The sequence below is a fragment of the Zingiber officinale genome, unplaced genomic scaffold, assembly GCF_018446385.1.
Source record: "Zingiber officinale cultivar Zhangliang unplaced genomic scaffold, Zo_v1.1 ctg210, whole genome shotgun sequence".
NCBI classification, from domain to species: domain Eukaryota; kingdom Viridiplantae; phylum Streptophyta; class Magnoliopsida; order Zingiberales; family Zingiberaceae; genus Zingiber; species Zingiber officinale.
In genome coordinates, this window is record NW_024589892.1 from 146,337 (window position 1) to 166,025 (window position 19,689).

A 19,689-nucleotide genomic window follows, 5' to 3' on the forward strand; every position below is an offset into this window, starting at 1 on the left:
GCAACCACCGCGGACTCACACGACCCTGCGACGGCGGTGGTGTCGATGCCAATAGTGATTTTGGTGCCGAATGGAATGGTAAATTTCAACTGTTTCACCCGGTACGAACACACATTTTAAACCTTGGATGACAAGAGATAGCGACCTTGACTTTGATGACCATATGATTAGGGTATTAGAAGGTAAGATTACATTATATTATTTTGTCCACTTTAAAATTAAAAAATATAGAGTATTAGAATTTTGTGTATGGCTAGGGTATTAGAATTTTGCTTCAAGAACGTTTGTAAAGGGTGCCCTATACATGAACATTACCATCTTTTGGTTATAGAGTATATAGATGTAGATTGGGCATGTATCTTAAAATTTTGGTGATCACATCAGCTATTGTGCTCTTCTAGAAGCAATCTGCTATCTTGGAGTAAACAAGCAATTGTAGTGGCCATGTCAACTTTAGAGGCATAATACAAGCTTATGGCTCTAGCTATATATGAGTTTATTGGGCTCAAACAATTAATAGTGAGTTGAGTAAATCCATAATAAATAAGCAATTGAAGGTTATCATCTCCTTGGTTCTAATAATTAATTAGCAAATTTGTCAACTAAATCCTTGAGAGTCCTAGGATTTAATTTATTTATAATGAGTTGGGCATAGAAAAATGGATATCATTTAGTAAAATGGGTATGACATATTTTATAAAACCAAACAGATCTGATATTGTCTAGAGGAAATTAGCATGATTCACAAATTCTATGATCATAAACAAATCTTTTCGTAAGATTACTAATTTTCTACTCAGAAAAGAATAATATCTTGAAAATAAACTATAATATGAAATCAATCAATGAAGATATAAATACCTGAGTAAACATTTTAATCAATTTTCTAACAGATTTTGGAAGACAGTATGGCAATATCTGCTCTAGTGAAGTATCACTTGCAGCTGATGAGAACAAGCCACTGCGCCAACTCAAATAATCAAAGAATGCAGACTTTCCCAAAGCTAAAAAAGTGAGATTTTCCAGTGTTGATCAGAAAATAATGAAATAGTAGAAAAAAGATTGGATGGAGCAAAAAACTACTCACAGCAAGGTAAGGAACAGATGAAAGGCACTTACGATTATAACTAGAAGCAGAACTAAAGGGATAACCATTTGTATCTTGTCCAAAGCAGAAGGCCAAAAGCATCTGCCAAAGAGTAGGAAATTGCTGGAGGCCAGGCCTCAAGTTCTCTAACGTGCACTGAGAAGAGGATCCACTGTTTCTGTTCACACTTCCTGTACATAGACATTTCTGCATTGGAACAGTAGCATACATTAGAGTAGCCAAAGCAGCCATCTCTCCTCCACCTTCAGCCATATCATCAACAGTCTGTATTATTCCATCAATCTCTAGGACATCTAGCTTGCTGTCAGTGCCAGCATGTCGGTGCAAATTTGAACGGGCATTGAAAAATGATGCTTCATACTCGCAACTTTTGACCGTAGAATAAAGGAACCAATTTGCCCAGTGGCAATCTCCCTGAGAAGCACAAACAGAATGCAAAAAAGGTTGGAAAACAATATTTATTGAGCAGATACTCGATTATGAAATGCCAAAAAAGAAATACAAGGTCTATATCTTATTTTGTTTTTAAAAAAAATGGGACTTATGTTTTGAAGCAAGAGGTAAGATTAGAAATGGGATTTTGCTTGTAATAAACAAGTAAAATTATACACAAAATGTGTCAACATGCAGATTTAGTGAACAGAAGTTCATAAGTAGATTAGATATAACTACTAGAGAAATTACAGTTAGTTACTAGAATCCTGGTTTAAATTGTTGGGATAAATAGATAACACCATATCCTTTCATAATAAATGACTGGCAGTATCTCATATGCACAAGATCACATAATAAAGCACAAGCAACTTACTGCAGCTTGCTTTAAAGTAGAGAGAGATTGATAATCCTGAAGAAGATGATGATCAGTGTATAGGTCCAAAAGATATGGTAAGTAATGCTGCACACAGTAATTAACAACAAGTTTATGGATAGCTTCCGAAGTATCCAGGCACTTTCTAGAACTGTTTGCTAAATCCAAGTCAAGTGAACTGTCAGAAAACTTATCCTTCACAAGCATTGCAGGTGTAGAGGTTAACAAGCCCGCAAGAGCAAGAAGTGGCATGATCTCATCACTACTTCGCCAGGACTGTTTCAAGAAGATATATCTCTTTGCAAGTTCTTCCTCCACATGAAGTTTCAACCAGGATGTGCATGTATTAATAGCAGAAAAACCAAACAATTTGACATGTGGAACGTCCAAAGAAACAACCTCCAAATCTTCAGGAAAGCATATATACAAGGCACTAGAATGGTCAGCAAGCATCTCAATTGGTTCAGCATTAGAAGGAGAATATGAAGTCAAATTAATTATAAGAGACCCTTTTAACAACAAAGATGTGGGAAAAGCATCTAAAAGCTTGGAGATCTCCTCTGTATCACTGTGAGCTATATAATATTCAAATTTGGATTCCCATGGTATATCAACTCCCGCATGAACACACTGATCAAGCATTATCTGCAACAAAATAGTCATCCTAATATCAGGCTTGTGTAAAATTCAAACCAGAATGAGCATATCCTAAACAATATGATTTTTGTAGGAGCAGAAGACGCAAAAGTTCATAGAACATCAATAACATCCATGTACCACGATAAAAGAAATTAACCATTACAGTTGTCTGATATAAGTGAAAGCAGGAAAAAAAATTGCAAGGAAAAGCAATGTTAAAGGTTAGCATAGGAGACAGAAAAAGGCTCATAAAACATCAATAATACTCCAAGTACCATGAAAAAGAGATTGAAAAGTGCAAGGAAAACTTAGGTCACATGATTGCAACAAAATACGAATTTAAACTGACAGGTATATTGAAAGACAAACCAACTCGATTTCAAGGGATGAACAATATATATATAAAATTAAGGCATGCAATCTATTTATTTTTTTGGATGAACATGCCAAAAAATAAAGCATGATATTGTGACAGTAATTGATACATACAATGAGAAAAATAACCTAACAAAATATACAAAAGGGTGCATAAACACTTAACAATATAACCAAAAATAATCCAATAATAAAAAAATTCCAAGTTTTCATCAAACCAGGCCAAACAGCATAGAAATTTTACAATAACCCTACGAAATAATAATAGCATAGAAAAAATGCTTGGTGGCTACATAAAGTCTAGTCTGACATCATATCTAATAGAAGATACATACTAAAGTGAAAACATACTAAAGTTCAACGAATGGAAGATATGTATCAAATTATGAACTTAGGAAAATAAAATAAACAATATCTTATTATAAAAAAAAAACTAAACAATGCTTCCTTAACCAACAAATCAGCAATCTAGCTTCCAGAGATCAACTAGCTAAATAAAATTATCAATGATAGATTAGAGTTATGAAAAACTAAAACATAGTAACATTTTAAATAACTAATATACATAGTCTAGTTGTCTGAAGTCAAGTTTTATACATGTTACTAGTAATAATGGTGCATGTGCAATTAAACAGGCCAATTTCATGATACTACCCACTAGCATGATGGTGTTAGCTTGTACACAGGTATACAATAGCATCAAACTAATCAAAATACAAATAAAATCATGCATGATTTTTTCCTCCAGGTATTGCCAAAAAGAGTTGGTACAATAGTCAAAAACAATCAATCAGAAATTCACTTTATGTATCAAGTTGTAACCTGGAAAATAGTTCATCAAAAGAAAATTATTTGCGATAAGTAATAGTAAAATACGATATACACAAAACTTGTAACTTACACGGTCTATGGTTCTTTGGTCCCAGGCATCAGACCAAGCAGCTGCAGAAGCCCAGTAACTAGGAGGTGTGATATCTTCATCAACATCAGAAGTAGAAGACCCATCATCCATGTATGCCCAAGAACCAAGGATCACTCCATCAATATCACCACATGGAATATTAAGATAGTCAGTCACACGGAAAGTTAACATTGCATTATCAGGTTCTAATGTAAGAGTTGAAGGTGTCTGATAAAGTCTTTTCCGCCTCTGTAAATATATTCTCCAAAAGCTAGAGCTCGGATATAGTCTCTTCATAACAATAGAACAAAAATTGATTGATTAATAGCTCAAAATATGCAAGTCTATGATAAGCAAATAAAAAGGGAAAATACTAGATGAACTACACAAACATACCTCGATAAGGGAAATTTTCTCCAGTGTTTTTAGTTCATTTGTTCTTAAATATCCAAGTCTCCTCATCTCTTCTGCAATTTGCACTCGAAGAGATCCTCTTACAGTACCAAATAATAATTGTCTAAGGACAGCTTCTAAGTCCTCCCCTAGTTTATGTAATGTTGCAATAGCTAGCTCAGTTTGCCCCTGTTAGTTTAACAATGTAAGTTAAAGATATGTATTGCAAAAGACTAGTTTTATGGCAAGGTTGAAAATATAAGACTGCGCCACTTGGTATGATATGAATTTACCTGGACCAGTAGGTGATTGGTGCAATTTCAAGCAGTTCACAATGAATAGTGTTTATTATGTAGGCACATACATATTGAGCAAGACAATATAAATCAATCACTTTAATTGAAAAATAAAAAATTTCACCTTTACTTTTTTAATAGTCATTGTCATGCTAGCATATAGCACAGTATAGCATAGTCTAAAAGTCATGTCATGTCATGTCGAGTGACACTGGCAAAACATACTATTCTGATAAATTACAAAAAATAGAAGGAAAACGACTTTTGTGATAGTCGTGGCAATAGTGTTGATGAGTATTATGTGATGCCTCACACTCGACATTTAGGCATGCATGAAAATGAATTCAAGTAATGTTTATTATTTTTTAAATTTACACCCTAAAATTATAATGATTATCTTATTGTTAAAAAAAAATCTAAAAGTAAATAATGAAAGAAGATATAAAAGTAGCACTTATATAAATTCATCTCAACACCAATTAAAGTAAATATTAAATCATTTTCAGTTCAACCATACCATGATTTAGTAAAACTAGAAAAACTAAATGAGAGATAATTAAATGCATGAAACTCATCTAAATTTATCTAAGACACTTTACATGTGTCAAAGCATGAAGAAAATTTTAATTCACTGTCTAATTGTATAATTTTATTTTTACAAATAAATATTAGTGAAGAGAGTATTCAAATGATAAAATCCCTTAAATTAACCTCCGGAGTAAATTTCAAATCATGCCAGAAATAGTTTGAGTATATGATTGGAATGAGTATGTACCATACCGTGGCATGCCAATTTATGGTAGTATAGTATCAATAAAGTATGAATATATGCATATTAATATAAAAAATCATTTTCATTAATATTCAATTATTATAGATACTCATTATTGAGATTATATTTTAGGTGTTGACTATGAGTTCATGCTTCCATATTACCTCGTAAAATATTTGGTGCCTATTGAATCCTACAACAACTATTCATTAACAATATAAATTTGAAATCCATATTTTTATTGTTAATGCACATGATGAAAATTTTAACAAATTTTATTCTAGAGACATCGAATCAAAGAACTCCTACATTTAAAGTATTGATGCAGAATGGTCACGGAAATTGGTTTTCAGCTTCTTCTACATCTACAGCTAGTTAGTGAATCCAAATTGTCACAAATTTAAAATTTTGATACTTAAGCTTTAGATTCAATGTAAATAAAATTCATTGAATCGAAGAACTAAATTTGGTTTAAGAAACTAGATAAAATTAGATTCCCGATTGTATAGTGAAGGTAATAGGGAATGATTGATATGTTCTATACATTATATATACATATATATAATGATAATTTTTGGTTGAATAGGTATTTACATTATATGTTTTTGACATTCTAAAAAACGAGAAACACAAATTATCATGTGTGATTGTGGAAAATATCCTTAAAAATTAGGCTAAAAATATTCCATAAATTTATTAAGTTATGAAAAGGGAGTATCATCTATTCTATTGAATAGGTTATGAATTAATATAATTTTCAAATTTCATCAATGATAAAGTTACCAATTAAAAAATTAATCATGAGCATAGATACATAAATACCCAATTAAATTTTGAAAAGTACAAAATTCTTTTATATTTATTCTTTTAGTAAAAATATCAATTGGTTATAGTCATTTATCAATTTAAATGAAATATAAATATATGTCATAAAATCAAGCTCCCAATAGAGAAATTGCTAAATTGTGAAATCATGAAACCTTCTGAACAAAGCCAGTTAAGTATTAATTGTAATAACACTATTTTAAAAGATCCAATGAAATAATGAAAGAATAATAGAAAATTATCTCATACAAAAATTGAAAATAGATTAAAATTAACCTATTATGATTTTTTGCTAATCTTTACAAATTAGTACAATATTTAATTTACATATTTATAAATAATTTATCACAAAATCTAATCACTTACCAGAATAATGATAGCACCCTAATTGTTATAGGATTATTTAACTAATTACATTATTAATTAATTAATTGACTGTTAATTAATTATTTTCAGTAAATTAATTAACTTATTTAATCATATACAATTAATGAAGATGAGCCTTGGCGTAACGGTAAAGTTATTGTCATGTGACCAAAAGGTCACGGGTTCGAATCCTGGAAACAGCCTCTTGCAAAAAGCAGGGTAAGGCTGCGTACAATGGATCCTTCCCCTATACCCCGCATGGCGGGAGCTTCGTGCACGGGGCTGCCTTTTTTTTTTTAATCATACACAATTAATAGTAATTTTAATTGTGATAAAATATTAAAATCCAACGGCAATTTGGCAAATGGCGGACTTAAAGTTGCAGAATTCTCAAAGGGCGCACTTGTTGCCAATGACACCCTTCCCGCCTTTGAGCTTTAAACTAAAGTAAAAAAATTCGTTTTCTTTATTTAAACCAAATCAAACTAAACCGAATCAAATCAAGAAAAAAAATAATTATTTCATGAAGTAATGTAATACAAAAGTCATTGATGATACTAAAAAACTTAATTTTTAAAATTTACATCATTAAATTTATTATAATCTCCTAAATATATATATATTTTTTAAAATTTTAGAGTTTTAATAAAAAAAATAAAAAATTTACAAATACAAAAGAAGGTTAATAAAAATTATAATATTAAAGAAACATTAATAAAAATATATTATTTATTTTTATTTTTTAATAGCTAATTTCAAGAGAAAAATTGAAAAAAAAAATAAATCAAAAATTAAATAACTAAAAATAAAAAATTACTTTGATGTGATTTTGGTCAAATTATCACCACCTTGGTGCTGATTTCTTCAAAGCATCACCAAATCACCGCCTATAAAATTGCATTGAATTTTTGAAAAGAGACTGAGCATGGCTAGGAATGCCTTGAATCTGAGACTTTAGGAGTACTGTAGAACTAGGACTTGGATTGGGTCCCATCAGAGTTGGCTAAGGGCATCAATAGATTTTGGCCTAAATTCATTGATGGACATAGAGGATTTTAAATTTTGAAACTTGGTCATGAGTGGAAGAGGAGAGTATATAGAACGAAGATATGGTGTTCAACCCTGAGCCTCCTACCTGATGTTATGATCAGGTCAAGTGGCATGCTGATTGAATTTTTAAAAACAGACTGTACATGAATCAGAGACTTTAGGGCACGGTGAGATTGAGGAGCACTATAAAAATCTAGAAGACTTAGATTACGTCCCATAAAAGTTGGCTAAGGTCATCGATGAGTTTTGACCGAAACTCATTAATGGATCTAGAGGATTTGAAATTTTGAAACCATGGAGTAAAAGAGTAAGTGTGGAGACTGTAGACATGGTGTTCAAACCTGGTTCCAAACCTCCTACATGAAGTAATAAGTGTTGGTTTCAAATGATTGGGACTATAGTGGTGTTTGTTTATAAAGATGAGCATTGATGTGTCATGTATTGGTGTTGATCTTTGAAAATCAGCACTAAAATAGCCCTATAGTCCTGATCCTTCGAAACAAGTACCACTGTGTTATCATTTCTCCAACACAGTGGTGTTGCAGCATAATGGTCTTGATTCTTCAAAACTAACACCACTGTGTTGTAATTTCTCCAACACAATGGTGCTAATCTTTATAAAATAACACAACTATGGTCTCGATCCTTTGAAACCAACAACACTCACAGTAGTGCTGATCTTTATAAACCAGCACCACTATAGTCCCGAATCGTTAGAAATCAACACCCATAACTTCATATGAAGGAGATTGAGAACCAGGGTTAAACACCATATCAACTTTCTCTGCACTCTTTCACTCCATAATTCTCAAGGTTCATTAATGAATTTCAGTCAAAACCCATTAATAGCATTAGCTAGTTCTGATGGGACCCAATCCAAGTCCTGTAAGTTTGTGCTCCTCGGTCTCCTAGCCGTGCACAATTTATTTTCAAAAATTCAATAGATGGCACGGATCCATAACTTCATGTAGGAGGCTTAGAATCATGGTTGCACGCAATATCCTCTTTTATAAACTCCCCTCTTTCACTTCCAGTCCAAATTTCATAATTCCAAATCCTCTAGAGTTTTGCCAATTTTGGCCAAAACTCATTAATGATCTTAGCTAGCTAGCCTGATGAGACCCAATTCAACTCTTGTAGGTTTCTACAATGCTTTTAGTCAAGTCTCATATTTTCAAGACATTCCTAGCCATGCCTGTTTTCAAAAATTCAACACAGGCCTCATAGGTGGTGATGCTTTGAAAAATCAGCACCAAGGTGGTGACGATTTAACCAAAGCAGCACCAAGGTAAGTTATTAACTTTTAATTTTGATTTTTTTGAAATTTTGTTTTATTTTTTTCTCTTTAGTTAGCTATTAAAAAAAAAGTAAAATAAAATAATAATTTTTATATTTTTATTAATGTTTTATAATTTTATAATTTTTTATTGACCTTTTGTATTTTAAAATTTTTTAAATTTTTTTATTAAAACTCAAATTTAAAAAATATATATATTTAAAAAATATATATATAAATTTAGGAGATCATCATGAGTTTTTTTATAAAAAAATTAGGGTTATCAAATACTTTTGTATGAAACTCCTTGATAAAGGGTAGTCTCATGCACGAAGCTCCCGCCAATGCGAAATCTTGGAGAAAAGACTATTGTATGTAGCCCTTCCTGCTTTGCAAAAGGCTATTTTTGAAACTCAAAGGCTTCCCTTCAAACTCCTTGATAAAATAATTAAATTTTGTTTCTTGATTTGGTGTGATTCGATTCAATGCTTGGTTCGGTTTAAATAAAAAAAATTACTTAGGTTTAAGGCTGAAAAGAAAGAAGAGTGTTTTTGGAATTAAATGCACCCTTTGAAAAATATGAAACTTTAGTGCACCTTTTAGGCAATGTGAAACTTTAGTGTGCCCTTGTGTAAAAAATCGAAAATCCAAAGTTAAAGTCAAATTTACTTAAAAAATCAAAGGTTGAAAATGAAAATTAGCTAAAGTCAAAGATAAAATGGAATTTACTATAATCACTAGTTAAATGGGATTTACCCTAAAATGAATATTTTAATAAAAATCATCTAAAAATTAGTAATTAAATCACATTTACCTTAAAATTAAGGTTAAATACTAAACATAAGAGTTTCATTATTTAAAAATCAAGGTCAAATTGAAATATTTCCCAAAAATTAATAGGGGACTAAAATGAGTTAAGTTAAAGTTTTGATTAAATCCTAAAATTAAGTGTTAAAAATAAGATTTATCTTAAATCAACGTTAAATTGAAAGATTTCTGAAATGATTACATTAAGGTCGAATAAAAAAAAAATCTCCACCGTGGCATTTACAATTCCACTGCACTACTCGCACTCATGAAATCCCACCTTTGAAGAGGTCACGATAAGCAACTTTCCTTATCGCTACATCTTGGAGCCTCATACTCTCTTCATTCCTTCAATGTTCCACCGAACTCCTCTATCATCTATCACCTCCTTTTTTACTTACTAGATCCAAAAAAGATTATTCCAACATCATGCGTAATTCTTGTTGTCTCCTTTTTGTGTCCAATGAGACATGATTGGTGTTGCTCGACCCTACATGGCAACATTGTTTCAACACAGACAACATTGGAAGTATTGCCTTTTCCGCTCTTACCACTCCCCTCTATTTTGTTTTTAATTGAAGGACATAACATGATATTTCGATTGTGCTCATCGGCACTGCATGAAATTTCAATCATTGATCTCACCCACTTCAATTTGCGCTAAAGTGGACCAAAGGTCAACATAACATGGTATTGAAAGTGTATCATTCTAGCCAAAAAATTTTAAACCTAGAACATGGTATTGAAGCTCCAACCTAGAACAATATTTTAAACCTTGTAAAGAAGTACATGGTGTATACCAGTTCTAAAATACAAACAAATCGATGTTGGACCCATACTTTAAAGGGTGTTATAAGATCATGCAAGATTTTTTCTTCAAAAACAAGCCATATGCAAAATTAAACACTGTTTTCAGGTTGAGCAACAGTTTACCTTCAAAAATAAATCATATGCAATACCCCTTCCAGTATAACGAACTTCACTAAAAATATCTTGAGGCTCTTTATTGGATGTTAATTGTCTCTGATTCTGTAAATGCATCTGAAGAACAGCTAAAGGAAGACGGCCAGCATGTAGGGCATCTTTTACAACAAGTTTAATATCAAAATTATCTAAATGCCAACGTGAAATCATGTCTTTGGGATTTTCCAAAGGAATCAGATTCCTTTGCATTATACTAACCTCACGGACACAAAGTTCATGAGTTCTAATCATATCTGGAGAAGGTTCTACTGATTGAACTGCTAGAGCACCAGAACTATCCAATGGTGATTCAGATGCACCTGATGAACAATCCCCCTTCGCCTGATGTTCTGAACTATCAATCTGCTGATGTGAAAGTATGGAATCACTCTGCAATGCTTCTTGATCCTCCAAACTTGATGCATCTCTAACATCTGTTGGCTACAAATCAACAATATAATGACCATTCATTACAAAGAAACCAAATAACCCCATTTTAGACTGAATTTTATAGGCAAAATAAAGTATCATACATCTTGGATTGGTCTTCTGTTCTTTGAAATCAACCGACTTTGAAGATTTCTTATAACCTCCAAATAGAATGACATTTCATAAATTCTTCTAGAACTGTTACCAACATGGTCCCACAGTAGCAAGTTTGACCTTGACTGAGACAGAGACGGTCTGAATCCTTTTCCAACATTATGCGTGAGAGTTTTCTTTAGAGTCAAAGAACCATATCTACGAATCACTTTAGTTGCATAGCAAGCAGCAAGAGTCAGTAGCCTGAAACAGTACTAGTTCATATTGAGATGAGAAGGAGATGAAAAACCCAAAATCGTGAAATGCTATCAAGAACTAGCATAGCATGTAACTTTCTAAAGCAACGTAACCAGTGATCACAAATTCACAACTATAAAATCTTGCAACAATTAGTATGTAATAGTTGAAGGAACCAGATTGATATTGCACAAAACAATTCCAGAAGAGCAGATTTATATTTAGCAATTATTTTAAAGATTCTAAATCATCAGACATATTATCTTTTGTCTGATTAGCAACCTCTATAGTCAAAATGAATCAGAGAAAAATAATTATACAACCCAAGTCGAATCCTAAAATATAAAGAATTATTTATGCAAATAGCAAATGACAACCTCTTGATGGAAATAGCTAAAGAATTTCAAGAGAGCCGTAAACATCTTTCTGATTTGAAACTAAATTTGAGATATAAAAATTCATAACACCACACTTAGAATAGTTCAAGCACATGTTTTGTGGTGGCAAAAGGCGATTCGCTCGCCCTAGCGCCTCCGAAGCACATGTTTTGTGACATAATGCAAGATATTAACAACAGTAAATAAATATTAATGGTTAAAATAACAAGCACATGCAGAGTCAAAGATGTCTGGTGTATTGGCCATGGAACTCATTATTAATCATACAATAAATATTATCTCATTAGTCATAAAAAAACATACCTAGATACTGATGCAAGATCAGCGTCCCTATCGATACAACAGCACATTTCATGAACACAAACAAACAGCAACAATAAGATGCCTTCTTCTGCCAGATTAACATCAGCAAGCATATCCAAAGATCTGGAAAACCAACCACAGGTTCAAGTTAAGGAAGACATGTCTAGATCAGATGGTTTGTTAATTGAGTAGTACCACATATTTCAGGCCGACCCCCAATTAGGGAATCTATGAAAGTGCAGTGGTTACTATAACCTGAATAAAACATTTGATACAAAAGAAGGCATGGAAGAAAACACAATCATGATTTTTATCCATTTTCTATAATATGGAATGTACTTCCACATAAGACTAAGCATAGCTCAAACGGACAGATAAGAAATTAAACAAAAGGAAATGGAAGCTAGAAAGAAAAAACAACATACCCAGATCGTAATATTTACTTAAAATGTCATTAGTGTAAGATAGAATAAGATCCTTGAAGCTAATATAAGATAGACTTCATAAACATATATATACAAATATATAAGGTATTCAATGATTGATAATACATTTAAAATTATAATTAAATCTTTCTCAAAATTAATTACTTATGTCAATTCCAAAATTGATTGACCCTTCAAAAGCATTTATATTCATTCTCATCGTAATGTGATTAAAGGGCAGCCTAATGCACGAATCTCCCGCTATGTGGGATCCCGAGGAAAGATCCATTGTACGTAGCCTTACCCTGCTTTTTGTAAGAGGTTGTTTCTAGATTCGAACCCGTGACCTTTTAGTCACAAAGCAACAACTTTACCGTTGCGTCAAGGCTCCCCTTCTCTCATCGTAATGTGATTGTGGTTTAAAATCTCGTATCATGCCCGGCAAAACAATGAATCATATTATTCTAATAAATCATCGAAACTCGATACTACTCAGCACTCAAAATATCGATCTGTGTTATAATTTCGATTTTTGATTCGAAAGATCCTATTACAATATCATGACAATGCTTAGATGTATAGCATTGGTGGCAGATTAAAAGTTGAAAGATGAAGGAGAAGTAGCAATATCATGTCAACGCTTTGAAAGTTGAAAGATAAAGGAGATGAAGCAAAGGAATAACATTGTCTATGCTGAGTGGTATTGAGTTTCAATAATATCTCGGGATAATGTATTTTGACTATTTTGTCTCATGGTAGAAGATTTAAAACCATAAGATAAACAATCTCCTTCCTATTCTTCATTTCCTTTCTTCAACTCCAATTCATTACTACACCATACATCGAAATATCGGCATAATACCAAACTAGTATCATTCCCATCAAAGGACAAAACTTTAGCATGGCTCAAAATTTTAAATCTTGACAATGATAAAAATTAATTTTAATGTTCACTTAACCATCAATTCAATTTTCAAATTAAAGGATATAGTAATCAACTAAAAGCATGCAAGTTGTCATGCTTATATATTAACATTTCCGCAAAAGAGCCACAGAGGGCATTCCACGTATTGTTTAGTTGCAACATTTCTTAGTAACCGAAAAGGGTGACCAAGCGGAAGAAAATAGAATCATGGCTGAAATCCCTAAAACTAAAATGAGAGAACAAAAAGTCTAGTTCCTTACACCAATTTCCACCAAGGAATGATAATGAAAATACCATGCTAAGCACAATTGATGGTGCAATTGCTCCTTATGCTTAGAAAAGTAAATCAAAGAAAGATGTTAACCCACCTAGAGTCAAGTTTTCCTTGGTTGGGGAGAAAAGAATTAATTTCAAGCTTAAGATAAGGTTAAAATTAGAAAGTTTAATCTAAAACTTTCAATCAAGAAGTTTTAAATTTTGTATGTTTTTTATTAATTTTAAAGTAGTCAAAACAACAACAACACCAAGCATTTATCCTATTAAGTGAGGTCATGTTATATGAATCATCCTATGTCATTCCTGTCATTGGATTCGATCCCCTACTATATCCTCATCTATATTTAAATAAACTTTATTCCATTTTATCACTAACAAAGTCTTCCTTACTCTCTCTTTCTCGATTAATGTATGTATTGATTATAGTCTCACATCACTTAACTAGGATATTTATTAGCAACCTGAGTTCATATTCATACTATCTCAAAAACATTTGGATCTTTTGTTCAATAAATGACACATTGACTTTCTTTTTAATGTGTGTCATTTCTTATACTATTCATTCTTGTATGTTCGCACTGTTGGAGCAATCAGTGTGATTGTTTTGATATTTGGACAAAGATTTAAGTTAGGTTAATGTAATATTTGATATGCGCTTGTGAGTGTGCAGGATATAGGTACAACAAGGCAAAATCCAAGTGTAATCTTAGTAAAGCAAAGTCCAAATGGAGTTTTGACGGTGTAAGTCCAAGTGTGTAGTCTTAGCAATGTAAGTCCAAATGTGACTTGGCAAAAGTGTAAGTCCAAATGTGTAATCTTGACAACGTAAGTCCAAGTGTGACTTGGCAAAGGATGAAGTCCCGAGGTGAGGAGCCTCTTGGCAATGGAAGACCCGACAACAAGGAAAAGGCAGAAGGAAGCTCTTAAAGGCAAAGCGTGAAGGATGGGGAAGCATCTGAGGGATGCAAGGCTAACAAAGGAGGTTAGAAGGCAAGGTCAAGTTGTGCGGACGAGGATGAGTGCATGAGTGATTGTACTCAGGGTAAAACTATAGGTTTAGAGTTTACTAGTCGATTGGTGATTGAGAAACAGTGTGAGCTTCTGTTTGCTGAGCCTAGGGTGACCAGTCAACTGATCCAATCGAGTAAGTCAACTGGAGAGAACAAAATGTTTCTGTTCTCTCAACCGAAGTGAACCAGTCGACTGACTATGGCACCAGTCGACTGGTATTCAGCCGTTGGGGTACAATGATTGATTTTCCATAAAGGTCGGTCGACTGGTGACTTTACTAAATGGTAGCGAGAAAACATCTTGGATGTTTTCCCCCAAGCTCTGGGATGGTTGGCTTGGGTGACGAAATTAGAGGTGGTTAACTCCTAATAGAGTCCCCAAGTTCTCGTGATCCAAGTGCTCTTGATCAAGGTTGTGGTGCGGTTTCTCCACCGACAAGGAGGCTTGATCTAGACGGAGTTCTAGGGATTGATCCACCGACAGATTGAGAGATCGTCTACCATACGGACACACTGTGGAGTAGGAGTATCATCTCTGAACCACGTTAAATGAAATGTGTTAGGGTTTGTGTTTTTCTTAATTCTTGTCTTTAGTTTTCATATTTGTTTTGTATTTACGCTGCGTTAACAAGTGTAGAAAAGTGAACAACGTGGGTAATTGGCTATTCACTCCCCTCTAGCCAGTGATCAAGATCCCAACAATTGGTATCAGAGCAAGAAACGCTCTTGAAAGACTAACCGCCTATAGGAGCACGTGCTAGAGGAAGAAGATGAAGGCGGAAGGACCATTAGGATGGGATATCCGAATCCCACCTCCATACGATCGAGAAGATTTGTGTATTGGAGGAAGCGTTTGGAGACTTGGTTCCAATTGGATTGGGATCATTGGACCGCGTTAGAAGTTCCTTTCGAAGCTCCAACGGACAAAAAAGGGAAGCGCCTCCAGCCGCAGTATTGAACCGAGGAGCAAAGGCTACAATCGGAGACGGATAAGAAGGTAATTAGAATTATATTGAATTTATTACCTTCTAATATTGTATTGCGTGTAAGTGAGTACAAGTGTGCTCATAAGCTATGGAGCAAAGTGTTTGCTCTTCATGAAGATCCTACACAAGCATAAGAAGTGGAGGAGCCTAAGGAGAATGCCTCATTGTTCCAAGAGGAGGAGAAGGATCAATCGAATGTGGAGACGAGCTCAACATCCGAAGAGGAAAAAGTGGAACCGTCCACATCTTTAAGTGAAGAAGAGTCCAAAACAAGTGAGGAAGAAGTCTAAGAAGTTCAACCCCCAACCTCATCTACCGGGAGGAGCGGGAAGAACCACATCAAGAGTTTTGAGTGTGGGAAAATGGGACATTATAAGAATAGATGTCCTTCGCTCAAGAAGGTAAAGCAGGTAAACCCTAAACCCACTAAAATTCATTTAGAATCTAATGTGGATTGTAGGAAGATGGTGTCAAGAAGAAGTGGCACATCATTTGCTTCACGTGTGGTGAAAGGGGGACATTGCCACACAAAGTGCCTAAGGAAGGAAGCGCTCATGAAGATGGACCAATTGAAGCAATGGAGAAGAATGAAGTCATGTGGATGCTCATGTCAAGAAGCAGCTCTGATGGTAGGCAGGAAGGTAATCCCTAACTTGATCTTGAATTCTAATATTAATTCAAGTTTTAGGGACATGCATGCTAGAGATAACAATGTAGGTTATTTACGCATACATAATTTTGGATTTAGGTATAACGATAGGAATAGAGCCAACAATGTGGATAACCTTAGGAAATCATATTCTAAGGTTAGACCTAACAAAAAAAAACAATTCACTTTGCTTAAGGAGAGGAAGGTGGTAGAAAACCTAGGTGTTAATCCCAAGAAGGGGAGACACATGCCTAGGAAGGGTAGGTCTAGGAGTATCCAAGGTGGACATATTAATTCTAGGATTAGAAAACTAGAAGTGGAGAATCAAGCTTTAAGGGAAAAGCTTGATAGGTTAGAGAAATCTCTTGAGAGATTCAATATTAGATCTAAGGGATTAGGTATGAAGTTGGGTAGTCAAAGACCCAATGGTGATAGATCCGGTTTGGGATACCGGTCTTCATCAAACAAGGGTAAGGGGGAAGTTACCCATGGAGCACTTTGGCAGGTATGCTATAGTAGAGTTCCCTAAGGATAAAAGGAGGTCACATGCAATAATTGCAAGTGCAAATGGTAAGGGGGATCCTCGAACGCTAGAGAAGAGTGATATGCTATGGTGCTATAGCAAGGAGAGGTCAAAAAATGACAAGGGAAAGTCATTGAAAGGCAAGGAGAGATCAACCACAAGGGAAAATCTAAGATTGAGAAGAAGAAGGTCAAATGAGTTGACCAATCATCACCTGAAGTGCACTGTTGTGATCTCGTATTTTTAGATGAGTCACCTAGGGAGGTGGTTAAGGTTAAGAGCTCTAGGGTAGCTCAAAAAGTCAAATGGGGACTCATGGTCAATGGATCTCAAGTGGACCTTGCTTGGGATTCTAGAAGAGTCATGAAGTGTGCAAAGTGGTTCAAAGACGGACTTGAGTCTTAAATCCAAGGAATTGACACAATTGAGATAAGTTGTCATGCAAGAAATATGAAATGAGAGTCATATTGCATGAAAATGGTTTAGATATATAGATGTTATATAAACTAATGCTAGGGATGCATTATGATTTAGTATGGGTAAATACATCAAGAGGAAGCTACAATTAAGACTTTAGGTCAAGATTCAATTAAACCATTTACATAGTTTTGGATTTTATGTCAATCTTGGGATCCGTGATATATATATTTTTAAATATATTTTTTCAAAGTAAAACAGACCTCTCCACAAAATTTATAAATTTTTGAAGGTATTTCTTGTGCATTTCTAAAATTGGGTTCAAAAATATATTTTGAGCTAAAATAAGGTGCACTGGTAACTTTACAAGTCGACTAATGACACTGTTCATCGAATACTGAATGATTATGTGAGTTTGTGTCAATGAGAGCAGTCGATTGGAAACTATAGTAGTCAACTGATATAATTTGAAATTATTTTCAACAATAGAAAATGACCATAAGGATGGTATACATGTACGTAATCTTATGGATAATTAATACATGATGATTATGATCATTAGAGGTAAAAGAGTCAAATAATTGGAATATTGTTGGAGCTCTTTTTGATATATGGCAAACAAGAAGTTTATATTTACGTGGAAAATCTAAATACCTTTACAAGAAATCCTAGCTCAAGGAGGAGTTAAGTGAAGGGGGAGGTTAGGATTAGATTTCATGATATATACATAAGAAGATTACATATTTATTTGCATGTTATTGCATTATATGTTTTCCTAACTTAACCGGGTTGCCAAACATCAAAAGGGGGGAGATTGTACCAGCAATCAGTGTGACCTAAGATTTTAATATTTGGGCAAAGGTTTAAGTTAGATTATCGTTGTATTTGATATGCGCTTGTGAGTGTGCAGGATGCAGGTACAACAAAGCAAAGTCCAAGTGTGATCTTGGTAAAGCAAAGTCCACGTGGAGTCTTGGCGGTGTAAGTCCAAGTGTGTAGTCTTGTCAACGTAAGTCCAAATGTGACTTGGCAAAGGTGTTAAGTTCAAGTGTGTAGTCTTGGAAACATAAATCCAAGTATGACTTAGCAAAGAATGAAGTCCCGGAGTGAGGGGCTTCTTGGCAATGGAAGACCCGACAACAAGGAAAAGGCCGAAGGAAGCACTTAAAGGCAAAGCGTGCAGGATGTGGAAGCATCTGAGGGACGCAAGGCTAATGAAGGAGGTTAGAAGGCAAGGTCAAGTTGTGTGGGTGAGGACAAGTGCATGAGTGATTGAACTCGGGGTAAAACCCTAGGTTTAGGGTTTACCAATTGACTGGTATATGTCCCAATCGACTAGTAGTTGAGAAACACAAGTGTAAGCTTCTGTTTGCTCAACCTAGGGTGACCAATCGACTGGTATGTTCATCAATCAACTGGTCCTGACACCAGTCGACTAGGTCCTGACACCAATCAACTGGGGTCCTGACACCAGTCGACTGGTATTGAGCCGTTAGGGTGTAACGATCGATTTTCCATAGAGGTCAGTCGACTGTCCAAGCTCTGGGATGGCAGGCTTGGGTGACCAAATTAGAGATGGTTAACTCCTAATTAGAGTCTCCAACTTCTCATGATTCAAGTGCTCTTGATCAAGGTTGTGGTGAGATTTCTCCACCGAAAAGAGACTTAAGCTAACCAAAGTTCCAGGGATTGATCCACCAACGGATTGAGGGACCATCCACCTTACGGACACGCCGTGGAATAGGAGCATCATCTCCGACCCACGTTAAACAAAACATGTTAGGATTTGTGTTTTTCTTTATTTTTGTCTTTAGCCTTCATACTTGTTTTGTATTTCCGCTGCACTAACAAGTGTAGGAAAGCAAACGACGTGGATGATTGGCTATTCACCCTTCTAGCCGGTGATCAAAGTCCCAACACGCACATCTACCTAAACATCCTCATCTCTACAACTCTCATTTTCTACTCATGTGTTTGATTCATAACCTAACATTCAACTCCATATAACATACTAAGTCTAACCTTCATTTTATAGAACTTTCATTTAAGTTTCGTTTAAATTTTAGAGGTATCTGACAAAGAACATATGATGACATATTCTATTTTAACTATTTGCTTGTATTCTATGTAACACATTTCTATCGACCCCTCTATATTTGTTTGATTCATAGTCTAACAGTCAACTCCATATAGCATACTAAGTCTAACCCTCATTTTATAGAACTTTCGTTTAAGTTTTAGAGGTATCTTACATAGAACATATGATGTCTTATTCTATTTCAACTATTTGTTTGTATTCTATGTAACACATTTCTATCAACCCGTCCATCCTTTTACAGCAAAAACAATCCTAAATACTTAAAATTCTCAATTACAAATAAATTATCATCTCCTACCTTAATAATTATCTTGCTATAT

The 19,689-nt window shown here is 34.2% G+C and overlaps 1 protein-coding gene across 3 annotated transcripts in view; it reads right to left on the bottom strand.

Moving 5' to 3' along the window:
• LOC122036797 overlaps window positions 1–12,183 on the bottom strand; it is a 44,402-nt gene extending 32,219 nt beyond the window's left edge. Inside the window, exons 1-8 of one of the 3 annotated variants that reach the window (XM_042596217.1) lie at window positions 12,061–12,183; window positions 11,113–11,330; window positions 10,550–11,013; window positions 4,228–4,413; window positions 3,832–4,122; window positions 1,917–2,561; window positions 1,120–1,522; window positions 862–1,004 (exon numbers count right to left, since the gene is read on the bottom strand). In XM_042596217.1, coding sequence (XP_042452151.1) covers window positions 862–1,004; window positions 1,120–1,522; window positions 1,917–2,561; window positions 3,832–4,122; window positions 4,228–4,413; window positions 10,550–10,831 — 1,950 coding nt within the window. In that variant the 5' untranslated portion in view covers window positions 10,832–11,013; window positions 11,113–11,330; window positions 12,061–12,183. Of the gene's footprint in view, window positions 1–861; window positions 1,005–1,119; window positions 1,523–1,916; window positions 2,562–3,831; window positions 4,123–4,227; window positions 4,414–10,549; window positions 11,021–11,112; window positions 11,366–12,060 lie in introns of all 3 variants that reach the window. The other 2 variants (XM_042596216.1, XM_042596215.1) reach the window with 2 other exon arrangements.
• Window positions 12,184–19,689: the final 7,506 nt, after the last annotated feature.